This window comes from Saccopteryx leptura, chromosome 2 (genome assembly GCF_036850995.1).
Source record: "Saccopteryx leptura isolate mSacLep1 chromosome 2, mSacLep1_pri_phased_curated, whole genome shotgun sequence".
NCBI lineage: Eukaryota > Metazoa > Chordata > Mammalia > Chiroptera > Emballonuridae > Saccopteryx > Saccopteryx leptura.
In genome coordinates, this window is record NC_089504.1 from 364,265,532 (window position 1) to 364,279,271 (window position 13,740).

The 13,740-nt window shown below is 40.1% G+C and overlaps 1 protein-coding gene across 22 annotated transcripts in view; it reads left to right on the top strand.

Moving 5' to 3' along the window:
* NCOR1 (nuclear receptor corepressor 1) overlaps window positions 1-13,740 on the top strand; it is a 123,208-nt gene that overhangs the window by 40,984 nt on the left and 68,484 nt on the right. For 15 of the 22 annotated variants that reach the window (XM_066364929.1, XM_066364928.1, XM_066364930.1 and 12 more), the window contains 7 exons: window positions 1,878-1,944; window positions 3,299-3,471; window positions 4,486-4,576; window positions 6,360-6,538; window positions 7,039-7,093; window positions 7,764-7,865; window positions 12,533-12,660. In XM_066364929.1, the coding sequence (XP_066221026.1) occupies window positions 1,878-1,944; window positions 3,299-3,471; window positions 4,486-4,576; window positions 6,360-6,538; window positions 7,039-7,093; window positions 7,764-7,865; window positions 12,533-12,660 (795 nt within the window). The remainder of the gene's footprint in view (window positions 1-1,877; window positions 1,945-3,298; window positions 3,472-4,485; window positions 4,577-6,359; window positions 6,539-7,038; window positions 7,094-7,763; window positions 7,866-12,532; window positions 12,661-13,740) is intronic. The other 7 variants (XM_066364931.1, XM_066364936.1, XM_066364948.1 and 4 more) reach the window with 1 other exon arrangement.

Below are 13,740 nucleotides of genomic sequence, written 5' to 3' on the forward strand. Positions count from 1 at the left end.
AAGCCACATCTGCCATTGCAAAGTAGACGTGCCACGGATCATTTTACCATTATTCAAAACCCTATTCTAGGGAAATCCCTTCCATGACTCTTGCTAATGACGGTATTTGTAGACCCTTCTGCCATTTAACGTCCTGGTGCCTTGGAAGCGCTCAGTCCCCTCGCCTGGCTGAGGAGACGGCTCCAGTGTAGTTTGCTCAGCCCTGTTCATCCTAGATGCCAGGCTTCTAAGGATGTGGGTTTTGGAATAAGAAAATAAGTAAAAAAGAAAACCTACTTTCTTGATCTGATTGAAGTAAGAGGAGGCTAGATAGGTATCTTTTAAAAAAAAATTATACTTTAAGAGAATTTTAGGTGAATTAGTTTGTAACAAAAATGTGATATTTCTACTTTATATGTTTTTATTAAGTATTACCAGAAATTATAATTAGTACAGTTACTAATGAGCATATTGCTATATATATATATACACACACACACACACACATATATATATACCTATATGTCATTTCTATTTAAAAAACCTTTATTGAGAGTATATATAGTAGTTGACTACTTTGCAGAACTGGTGGCAGATATAATTTGCATGGTAGTATGCATGAGAAAAATGGAAATATGAATAATTTTAAATATTGTTAAGAAAGTGGTTTCTAATTAAAGTCATATACTTAGAATTTTGGATAAAATATAGTTGGCTACTTTTAATGATTTTTCCCCCACACAGAGCTTCAGTTATGTTGTGTTCTGTGTTCCCCACCTCTCCTCCCCCCAATATTGGCTAGAGAGCAGCTCTGTCTGATTTATTTTATGTTACTGTATTGTAGAATGCTTAGCACATTGTCCTGAGCTGGGTTACTGACTAGCTGTCTTCTTCATTTAAATACTTAGGAACATTTACAATGATGTATATTGGTTATCATTTGTTTTTCAGTAGTTCATAATTACAATTAGAGCAAACTTAATATGTGGTAATACTGCTACTGTACATGTGAAATTCCTTGAGAGGTATCATTTACTCGCTGCATGTACCCAAGTAGCTATTCTTTCATCACTGTCATTTGCTTTGTATGAAATAGCAAATGTACCTTTAATAATTCTTGTGCTCTCTCAGCTACTTTTCCATATAGCCAGCTCCTGATTGTCCATGCTCATTTGAGTGGAGCCAGTGTCACTATTAGTCCTGAGTGGCAGATAATCCAAAAAATTACTTCTGCTTGCCTTGGCCTTGTATTTATATTTGAATAATCTGCTTGAAATTCTTTCTGGAAGTAGGTGGGGTATAAATATTTTTATTTGAACCTGCATGTTGTTGTTTTTGAAGGTCACAATGCTTCAAATTTGAAAAAAGTGAAACTTACATTAAGATAACGAGTTTTACTGTCTGGTCACATTGCCCTCCATTACTTCTTAGAGTGGCTGTGTCATTTTTGTGGCTGAAGGAAATCTTCTGTTTAAAGCAGAAGTCACCTCTGTGTGTTGGTGTACCTTCTTATAGAAGGAGGTCAGCACCAGTCCTGAGGAGAGGGGAGGACTCAACACTTTTCCTTCTCCCACCTCCCCTCCTCCAGAGTATAAAAGATGTTCATATCACCAAGGTTCTCAAGAACTGTGTAATTATAACTGGAAAATAATATTTACATTATAATTGGATGCAATTAAAAATAATCTAGATAAAGTCTTTTTGTAGATTGGGAGGAATTTTAGTTCTAATTATTGCAGAGATTTTACTTTGCAGGGTGAAAAATTAAGATTAATTTTGATCACATATGTTTTTAAGTGAACTTTGCTTGTTTTTCAGTGTCTGTGAAAAATAAAAGTAAATGCATCATTCAATTGTGGTTTTTCTTAATGTCATACAACCATATTTTTCTCTTCTAGAAACCAGGTGATGAGGAAAAAACTCATTTTATTTTTTAAAAGAAGAAATCATGCAAGAAAACAAAGGGTGAGGTCCTGTCCTTGTTCCCTGAGACTTGTACAGCTTTTCCGTTCGTGCTCGTTTAGGCGTTCACCTTCTCATTATGAGTGAGAGTCGTTCTTGATTACATGTGAGAGAAGGTAAAAACAGATGGGACTTAAACATAAATCTAATTCTAGCACTTTTTGATATCATAATTCACATTTAATGTCATCAAATAAATTTCTTTGGTCATCTATGTATAAAATTTTCATCTAGCCAAAGTAAAGAAAATGGTGAGTAGTTAATAAAAAAACATGATAGTAGAGAAACAGGATGATCTACATTTATTCTCTTAACCCTCAAACAAATGTGGGTAAGTTATGGTCATGCTGATTAGATATTATTGTTTTCTCATTAGAATGTGGGTCACCTAAAGTTTAATAGCCTTTTCAAATTCAAATAGTTAGCTTTTCATATTTATTATATGACTTGCAATCCAAAAGTTTTGTGGGCATAGTCTTCATGGAAATTAAGTTACAGAAAATATACTAGTATATATTTTTTTTAGCGAGAAAGAGAGGGACAGACAGACAAGAAGGAAGGGAGAGAGATGAGAAGTGTCAGCTCCTAGTTGCTGCACCTTAGTTCCCTGATTGCTTTCTCGTCTGAGCCTTAACGGGGTTAATGGTGTCTCATGAGTCCTTCCACCTTTTTTATCTGTGTGTCATCAGACACAGGCACAGTTTTTCGCTGGAGGGTTCTTCTTTCTTTCCATTTGTATTTATAAAATGAGATCATGTGTTACTCATTTTTCTAAAAGTGTTCTTGATTTCATGTCATTCACTGGATTTTTTAAATAAAGTACAACCAATTTCTTTTTTCAGACTGTCAAAAATGTTTCTTATACAGCATTATTTATAATAAAAATATGCATGTAACCAAAACCTGCAACAGTGAAGGAATGATAAAGTGTGTTTTTTCTGACACATTGAAAGGATAACAATAAAATGTTAATTAATATGGTTGCCTTTTTGGTGATTGGGATCGCAAACCATGTGTTTTTGTTTTTAATTTTACATTTTTTAACAATGAAGACATTGTTATCAGAAAATTAATAAAAGCTCGTCAGCTAAAAGTAGTAGTTTGTCAGTGTGTTGATTAATTTGTATAGTCTTCATGTTAACCAGAAAGTCCCAGCAGACATGCTCTCCGTATCGGGACTTGTGTAGGCATCGGAGCTCCTTCCTCTCCCACGCCACGGACAGCTTTTCCCTCACCGCCGAGTCACTGGGCAAACACTCCTGTGACTGAGCCTTAGGAAATAACATGACTTGAAAGCGTTAGGTTTGTCAGAATCACAGTTTTGTTGAAGTATTAATTTGCTATGGGTATTTAATAGGAACAAAAAATCTGTCAACGTTACGATCAGCTCATGGAGGCATGGGAGAAAAAAGTGGACAGAATAGAAAATAATCCTCGGAGGAAAGCTAAAGAAAGCAAAACAAGGGAGTACTATGAAAAGCAGTTTCCAGAAATTCGGAAACAAAGAGAACAGCAAGAAAGATTCCAGCGGTAAGTAATGTGTTTAATGTGCTGTTTCCTTTGAATCTCACTTTTGATCTTTTACCATATTTATTGTTACCTGATTGATTGTTAAAAAGTTTATAAAGAACTTTTGTTTTGAGTATATCTTGGCGAATTTAGTATTAACTTTTTAACCCTGGCCAGGTAGCTCCGTTGGTTAGAGTCATTGCAATGTATCAGGTTACGGGTTGGATCCTGGTCAGGGGACATGAAAGCATCAACCAATGAGTGCATAAATAGTGGAACAACAGATAGATGTTTCTCTCTCTCTTTCCCCTTCCCTTTCTCTTTCTCTAAAATTAATAAAATTAAAAATGTATATTTAATTACGATACTGAATCTAAATTTAAGTGACTATTTTGAAATTCCTCAGTTGTTGAAAATACTCATTTCTTTGGAAATGACAGTTAATAAGAATAGACTTGAATATCTTGTAATCCTTTACACCTACCAACCTAGTCAAACAGTATCAAACTGATTGCTACTTAACCATTCTTTGATATTAGTAAGATAGTTTCTGATTTACTTTCGAGGAACAAGTGTTTTGCAAAGGGAAAAACGTTAGTATTCTTGGTTGTCCCATGGAAGAGTCATGTAAGTCCTTTTAATCACGATTAAGTTTTTGTGAGGGATGATGGTTTTCTCCTTTTAAAAAACATTTGGAAAAAAACCGCCAAAAACATTTGATATCTTTTTCTAACCCTACTATTCTGTTCTCTGGGAGGTGGCAAAAGACTGGTATTTGAAATGGAAATGGCACCAATAACTGATTTTTCAGAAGTTTCCCGTAAATAGTTCTACCATTTGAACTTGTACTTATAACCTTTAAATCTTAATCTCAGTGTTTAAATTATTATTAATCTTATAGATAACTCAAGCAAATTACAGCTTAGGCTTCTTCTCTGACTTCTAGTTTGTTAAAAAGGTCTTATTCAGGAAAGTAATCTATGTAAAAGTAGTTTAATTTATGTGTCTTGTATATAATTTCTCGCTCGTATTTAGAGTTGGACAGAGGGGAGCTGGTCTCTCAGCCACTATTGCCAGAAGTGAGCATGAGATCTCTGAGATCATTGACGGGCTCTCTGAGCAGGAGGTAAGCGAGCTAATGGATTTAATTTAAGCCGAAGCATTCTTCAGGAGTTTTAGCCTTCTACCCCAGGAGCTAAGGGTTTATTTGTATGTAAGTGAGGGAACACTTGACAGCTGCGTTTGGACTGTTCCAAAGACTGTAGCCGACCATCGGAGATTTTAAAGCAGGCAGTCACATGATCTCATTGGCATTTGACAGATGTGGCAGTAGGGGGTGTGGAAAGAGATGAGGAGGCTGTATGATGAAGGACCTGAGTCCGGCCACAGTGGGAGGAGTTACAGGAGGGGCTGAGAGATCAGTAGAAGGTCAGATGGACAAAATGGATGGATGAAGTATGGATTGAGAAAGGAGAGCAATAGAAAGGGACGCCCTGGTCTCTAGGTCGGAGGACTGGGCTGGTGGTACCTTTTCACAAAACAGCACTAGCTCGTGCGTTTTGCAGGTGATTGTGCTCTCTAGCCAGGCAAGCCTGGGAGAAAGAGGATGTGATACCAATAGAATCAATTTCAGCCTCAAGCACCGAGTCTTTGTAGTTGTGTTCAAACTATCTCTTAAGGTTGTTTCAAAGCCTTATCTACTTAATGAGTTTTCTAGTTTTGATTTTATAATATGGCTTTTTCAAACATCATCTCCAAATTTTGAAGGTCTTACTTATTTGAACATGGCAGTCCCTTAAGTAATGACCAAAGGCATTTATTACATTGCTGTATGTTTCAAACTTTGTGGCCATAATTCCTGCAATGCTGACTAAATCTGTGTTAAATTTCTTAGCTTGCTTTGTGACTGATTCCATGGAGGCATTTAAAACTAGTATCAGTTAAACTGATTTCAAACTGATGTCTGCCCCAAACAGTATTTTGGTATTCAAACGGATTGAGAACAGCTCCTAAAATTATAGACTTTATAAAGACTTGTAATATTTACCTATCTGAGGAAAAGTTTTAGGGAAAAACTTAGCCTTTTATTGGGTTCAGTACTTGTATTTTTGGTTAAACTTTGTTCATGGAAGTTTGAACTTGTAAATATAAACTAAACCTTGGGGAAATAAATTGTATAGATGTAAAAAAAGTTTTAGTTGAATGTCTAAAGATAATATTCTTAAATTTTTAATGGAAAGATATTTAAGATTAGCAAGAAATATTCAATACTTAAATGAGTTTAATTACTTTAAAATCAGTGATCTTAAGATTTTAGTGCCTGTTTGCTTAATATTCTGTTTATTTTTCCTTAAAATTATACTAAGATTTGTTCTCTAAAATGGTGTTAATGCTTTTAAAAATGAGACTAAATATAATTAAAGTATCTCATAAGTTCATTACATGAAGAAACTTGACATAACTGGTCAAGTCTCAAATTCTATTATCTGAAGTATCAGCTTTGTTTGAAGAACTCATCTCAGATTGTACTAGTGGGTTATAAAAAATAATATGCTGACCTGTGGTGGCGCAGTGGATAAAGCGTCATCCTGGAAACGCTGAGGTTGCTAGTTCAAAACCCTGGGCTTGCCTGGTCAAGGCACATATGGGAGTTGATGCTTCCTGCTCCTCCCCCCTTCTCTCTCTCTCTCTCCCCTCTCTATAATGAATAAAAAAAAAAATTAAAATAAAAAATAAAAAATAATATGTATATTCTCTAACTATGGTTCACTGAATGAATATTAGATGTTATGATATGCACTGCTATTTTCATTGAAGTATGTGGTTTTTAAGAATATATTAAGACAGTTGGTCTGTGGCCCTCTTTACATTTTATTTTATATAAACTTTCTTTTTTTTTTTTTTTGCAGAATAATGAGAAACAAATGCGACAGCTTTCTGTAATCCCACCTATGATGTTTGATGCAGAACAAAGACGGGTCAAGTTCATTAACATGAATGGGCTGATGGAGGACCCCATGAAGGTTTATAAAGACAGGCAGTTTATGAATGTTTGGACTGACCACGAGAAGGAGATCTTTAAGGACAAGTAATTTAAATTTTAAATTATTATCCAATAGAAGCTTATGTAAGTCAGTAAAATAAACTTGGCCGTTTTGGCATTTGAATGGATACTCTGGAAAGTAGAGAATATAGATTTGACTTAATCTTCCCCTAAGCTTGTAGGTGGAAATACAGGTAACAGATAAGAACTGGGGTGATAAAATTGTGTGAAGAGTGGAACCCAAACACGGGTGGTGTCTTAATCACCTGAGGGTGCTTTTTTAAAAGGACAGATTTCTGTGCTCGGCCATGGACCAATGCAGTCAGTTCCTGGTAGATGGTTCCCGGGAATCTGTGCCTTTGAAAAGGCTACCGTGATTTTACCGTTGTTCCTCAGGGTGGCAGCTAGATATCATGGGGAATTAGTTGTTGCCTAACCTTTCTATTCTCAAGGTCCCCCCTGTCCACCCCCCACTTTTGAGTTGTTAAAATGTTTGTGTGTATGTGTGTGTATGTTTTTTCTGTGTTTATTTTTTTTTAACACAGGTTTATTCAGCATCCAAAAAACTTTGGACTAATTGCATCCTACTTGGAAAGGAAGGTAAGAAATGGTTCTCATTGAGAGTGGTTATAGGTTTGTGATGGTTGCTACTTTGAGATTATATGCTCTAGTACCCCATGAGAGCTGATTTTTGCAAAGGGATTGCTACAGTAAAGATTGTCATGTGACTAGTATAGTGATATTTACAAGTATATGATCACACCCTGAACACATAACGCAGACTCATATATTCATGGTTATGAAAAATGATCTGATATACTGTATTTTTCTAAAAACACATAATTACAATGCTTTTTGAACCTCATTAAGTTTCTAATTAAAGTATCAGGGTTTTTCATTTTCCCTGAATTCTTTTCACTGTGGAGTGAATGTAGTGAGTGTAGGGGCAAGATATTTAAAGAGGTATTTTGAATGTTTACATATATGCAGGAAGAAAGAGAATTTAGTTCCTGATTAATAAAGTGAATGTTTCTGATACTTCCTGATATTTTTTTATGCAACTTGGATTGCCCATTAAAGCAGTAGACATAATGTGTGAATTTTTATAGCCTAGCTATGCTTTAAAATGCTAATCATGTATATTTCTCCTCAATTTATACTTTGAGATACTGGTGATTTTTCTTGAAAGTGTTACTTGGTTTTTTAAAAATTTTATTTCATTGGCTCCTCAGAAGTTGTTTTTTTGGTTTTGTTTTTGTTTTACTTATAGAGTGTTCCTGATTGTGTCTTATATTATTACTTAACCAAGAAAAATGAAAATTATAAAGCTCTAGTGAGAAGGAATTACGGAAAACGCAGAGGAAGAAATCAGGTGTGTTTCAACATTGTATGGGTTATATATCGGTTGGTATAAGTATGAAGTCAAAATTGTTATAACAGGAGCTTTGTACTTAATAATGTGTACTTTAGGGATTGGTTTTTCTATCAAATTAATTAGGCTACTATGAACATGTTATGATTATTTTGAAGATAGATAAAGCGTTTTATTTTCTATTTTCAGTGTATTTTAAATTTTTAGTATGAGAAACTTATTAATTATTAAAGTTTTATATTTCCATGTTATCTAAGTTGCATGTGGGTTGACAGTAATAGTATAATTAGACTTCTAACACCTTATTTAAGTTATCCTCTTTATCAGGCCTTTTGTCTAGCCAGGACAGGTAGGTGAGGGAGAGAAATACAGCGTGGTATCCAGAGTAGAGGATTGTTCACTGAAATACACAGGGCTGATTTCCTCTCAGATTAACTTCATTTTGTGAGTTTGGATATAGTTTAAGTCTTAAAAAGCATTTGACCTACCTGAACGGTAGTGGCACAGTAGATAAACCGTTGACCTGGAACACTGGGATCACTGGTTCGAAACTGCGAGTTCACTGGCTCTGAACGCTGTCAGTGAGGGGGTCACTGTCTTCAGTGGGGCAATTGTCCACATGATCCCGGAGCTCACCAGCTTGGGCCAAAGGTCGCTGACTTGAGCAAGGGGCACTGACATGGCCCTGGTCAAGACACGTAGGAGCAGCTCAGCTGAAGTGAAAACAACTACGAGTTGATGCTTCTCATCTCTCTCTTCCGGTCTCTCTCAAAAAACCAAAAAGCACTTGACCTAAAAAGATTAAGGGGTCCCCAAACTTCTTACACAGGGGCCCAGTTCACTGTCCCTCAGACTGTTGGAGGGCTGCCACATACAGTGCTCCTCTCACTGACCACCAATGAAAGAGGTGCCCCTTCTGGAAGTACGGCGGTGGGGGGGTGGATAAATGGCCTCAGGGGGCCGCAGTTTGGGGACGCCTGAATAGGTTTTAATACAATGCAATAGATGTTTTCACAGTTGAACTCAGGTAACTCCTCAGCAGCTGTGACAGCTCATGTCTGCTCTACCAGTGAGGCTGTGGGGCCATGCACCTCCTCTCCTGTTACCCTTCCCACCGAGACAGGCTGCTGTACCAGTGAGGCTGTGGGGCCATGCACCTCCTCTCCTGTTACCCTTCCCACCGAGACAGGCTGCTGTACCAGTGAGGCTGTGGGGCCATGCTCCTCCTCTCCTGTTACCCTCCCCACCGAGACAGGCCGCTGTACCAGTGAGGCTGTGGGGCCGTGCACCTCCTCTCCTGTTACCCTCCCGCTGTGGGGCCGTGCACCTCCTCTCCTGTTACCCTCCCCACCGAGACAGGCCGCTCTACCAGTGAGGCTGTGGGGCCATGCACCTCCTCTCCTGTTACCCTCCCCACCGAGACAGGCCGCTGTACCAGTGAGGCTGTGGGGCCGTGCACCTCCTCTCCTGTTACCCTCCCCACCGAGACAGGCTGCTGTACCAGTGAGGCTGTGGGGCCATGCACCTCCTCTCCTGTTACCCTCCCCACCGAGACAGACTGCTGTACCAGTGAGGCTGTGGGGCCGTGCACCTCCTCTCCTGTTACCCTCCCCACCGAGACAGACTGCTGTACCAGTGAGGCTGTGGGGCCATGCTCCTCCTCTCCTGTTACCCTCCCCACCGAGAGACAGGCTGCTGTACCAGTGAGGCTGTGGGGCCGTGCACCTCCTCTCCTGTTACCCTCCCCACCGAGACAGGCCGTGGCATGGAACTGTGTGTGCACTGGCGACAGTGCTGACCGTTCAGCAGCATTCCTCAGTTTCTTATGGTTTCTGTACACAGCTACCCTTTCTTCCCTTGGTCTCTCTGGTCATCAGATTCAGGGGATTTGATAGTTTTTTTCATTATTGATAGTCATAACTCTTTCGTGTTCTCTGAGTAATGGTTTCTTTTTCTTTTCTTTTTTTTTTTTTGTATTTTTCTGAAGCTGGAAACGGGGAGAGACAGTCAGACAGACTCCCGCATGCGCCCGACCGGGATCCACCCGGCACGCCCACCACGGGCGATGCTCTGCCCACCAGGGGGTGATGCTCTGCCCCTCCGGGGCGTCGCTCTGCCGCGACCAGAGCCACTCCAGCGCCTGGGGCAGAGGCCAAGGAGCCATCCCCAGCGCCCGGGCCATCCCTGCTCCAATGGAACCTTGGCTGCGGGAGGGGACGAGAGAGACAGAGAGGAGGATGGGGGGGGGGTGGAGAAGCAGATGGGCGCTTTTCCTATGTGCCCTGGCTGGGAATCGAACCCGGGTCCCCCGCACGCCAGGCCGACGCTCTACCGCTGAGTCAACTGGCCAGGGCCTAGTCATGGTTTCTTAAAAGAACACTTACCACCTCATAAGATATGATTAGATATTCAGAAACGGTATTTCTTGCTCAGAAAAGTATAGGAGTGTTTCCTGAGTGTGCTGTGTAGAATGCTGCTAGAGGCTGAGTCACCGGAGGTGACTTTGAGGTGTGTTCAGTGGCTTGGCGAGAGCAGAGATCAGTTCACAGTGACTGAAGGGGACATAGACGGTGTAAAGGCAGCCGAGGCGGAAGCACAGCCTAGTTGGTGAGGTTTGTTTATAAAAGGCAGCGGCGAAGCAGCTGGCAGGGCTGATGGGCCCAGCCGAGGAAGAGCGTGCATGCACGTTGATGGGTCTGGAGACAGACAGATGGACGGACGATCGCAGGGCTCTGTGGAGCTCTGAACCAGGGGAGCCAGCTGAGTGTCAGTAGTGAGGTCAAAGCCACCCTCCCGCGGGCGGAGCCAGGACCTACTCCCCGCCTCCCGCCTGCAGAGTTGGGACCAAGGCCCTTTATCCAGAGCTGCCTGAGCCCATCTTCGTTTTCATAGAGCTTCACTTACGCATTTTAAAAGATAGCTTTATTTTTAATTACAAAGTAGTGTTTATAACATTTTATTTTTAGAAATTGTATATGTAACTTTTTTTTCAATCCCAGCTGATGTAAAGGGATAATTTGACATTTATACCTTGCTTTTGCTGGATTAGCAGCCTCTTGCCGGTGATGATAAAGGAGCAAGCTCTTGCAGGAAGTTTGGTGAGTCAGGGAGTGTCTCTTAACTTGGAGACATTTGTCTTGTGAAGTTACGTGGGTACCGTTTCCTTCTCTGGAGGCCCAAGGCCCTCGTCAGGTTTCCGCGTCAGCGGTTTCCTCTGCATCTTGTTCTGTGTGACGGCAGCTGGGGCCCCCCCCCCCCCCCCCCCCCGGGCGTGTGCAGCACTGCAGTGTTCCTTCCCTGTGGGCCGAGTCAGTTGCTCGCCCCAGGTCAGCTCAGTTTTGTTTTGGTCAGCCTTCCCAACGGTCTAGTCCTGCCCACACTCTCTTTGAGGTTACCTTGAAGATTTCCCCTCTACTTCTATATGTTTCTGGTTCTTTCACTGGGAATTTTTGAAAAGAGGGGGTTAAATGATTGATTTAAACCATCCAAGACCAAAAGAATCTTATCTCTGTTTCTTAATTGCTTATGAACTTCATTTTGTTTGTGTCAGAGTAGATGGACAGTTATTTCAGAAATGAGTTGATGACAGTTTAGTATCGAACTTAATGATTTTAGAGTTGATACCAAATAATAGGACGAGAGCTGTATCAGACTGGAGCAGTGTCAGGAGTGCCCCGGCTGCTCTGCTGAGGTCAGACTGAGGCAGCTGGAGAGGAGCTAGGAGAGCACGTGACTCACGGGCCCGTGGGCAGAGAGGTGAGGAGAACCGGCCGTTTCTGGATATGTAGTTGCAGGTAAGGTAGGAGATTCTGCTGATAGACTGATTGTGGCGATATGTGAGGAGCAGTTGTCAAGGATTAAATCCATCTTTGGCCGTATGGAGGTGCCCTTGACCGTGATACGCACGACAGGAGGAGGAGTAGATTTTGGGGGGAATCAGGGCATGCTAATTTTCAGATACCTGTTAGAGACTCAAGTGGAAAGCTGAAGTACACAGGTAAGTGGTGTTTAGGAAAAAGATCTGGTTTGGAAATAATAAAATCGGTATAGGAAAAAATTCAGAAACACTTAAAAAAATTAGTTATAAGAACGTTTAAATTCATTAAAATAATGATTTTACTCTGGTGGATATATCATAGAGATATTTGAAAATCACTTTACTGATTGTTATCCAGTCAAGTTTGAATATCTAGGAATTACCTCTGGTAATCCCAGAGTTATTAGGGCAAATTTATTTGAAGACTGTAGAGTTCGGCTGAAGTTCTGCTTGATTCTTTCAGGTTTGTTTGTTTGTTTGTTTTAGCGAGAGAAAGACAGGGACAGACAGGAAGGGACAGCAATGAGAAGCATCAATTACTCGTTGCAGCTCCTTAGTTGTTCATTGATTGCTTTCTCATATGTGCCTTGTCCAGGGGGCTAGATCAGACCGAGTAACCCCTTGCTCAAGCCAGCGACCTTGGGCTTCAAGCCAATCATCTTTGGGCTCAAGCCAGTGACTTTTGGGTCATGTCTATGAGCCCATGCTCAAGCCCTAATTACATTATAAATGAGGAAGAAATTATTAATATTTTATTGATCTGTTTTGCATAGATTTTTACTAAAATTCATCATTAGAATTTCAGGAGCTAATTCTTTTGCCTCTGAATTTTACAAATGATTTATTCCAGCAGCAAATTGCCCGACCATCCCAAGAAGAAAAAGTAGAAGAAAAAGAAGAAGATAAAGGGGAAAAAACTGAAAAAAAAGAAGAGGAAAAAAAGGATGAAGAAGAAAAAGATGAAAAGGAGGACTCTAAGTAAGTAAAATAGTTAAATGTTGTAGTTATTTTTAAATAATGAAATTGAATCTGTTGAAGGTATAAAATTTTAGATAAGAGAATCAATAGGGATGAGTGCTTTAACCACTTAATAGTTATTTGACATAATTAAGGGATGGAGTATTTTAGTAAATATTCCTTTTGGCTTAATGGACTTAGGTGCCAGACATGATATACATGATATATTACTTCATATGAGGTAGGCTACAGTAATATATACACTTATCACTGAGGTATATCATATATAATTTAATCTCTGATTTGGAAGAGTCCTCAGGATCTTTTTTTGTTCCTCAGATAGTGTACGTTAGTGTGAAATGCTGACACATGGGTTTTCATTTCAATAATACTTAAATTCTAGCCTTATTGCTTTTATTGATCATATAAAGTAGAGTTTCTGGTTTGTTTAAGGTTGTTGATGCTGTTTTCCTGGTTATAAAAGTAATTCTCGCTCATTATGGAAAATTAGGAAAAGAGAGCAAAAGACAAAGAAAACTGACCTGTGACTCTGCCACTCAGAGACGGCCACTGTGGACCCTCCGGTGTGCACACTGGGGCAGGGCAGTGCGGGCTCTGAGCTGCTGGCTTGGTCCGTCCCCTCCAGGGTCCCCTTCACTGGAGCAGTTTACACAGGACAAAATGCACCCGTTTGAGGGACATACTTGATGCTTTCTGACAAGTGTGTGCATTGGTGTCACTGTTGCCACAGCCACGTCTTCCTCACCCCAGGAGGTTCCCGCTGGCTCTTTTGCGTGGTTTGCCTTTCCCCTTTGCTGGCCTCTGGCAACTGCTGGTCTCTGTCCTTTTTCTATAATTTTATATAAACTGAATCACACAGTGTATAGTGTGTGAGTCGCTGCTTGTACTCAGGTAATGCCTTTGAGGTCCATACAAAACACACCTGTGGTTTGTTTCTTTTTGATATTTATTGTGCTGTCTTTAGAATCCTCTTGAAAGTACTGAAGGGTCATCTCGTTTTGTGATGACTAAAGCAGCCTGAATCACTTGATTTTCTTAGGTTTTTAAAGGTTGTATACTCATGCCATTCTAATATTCTAC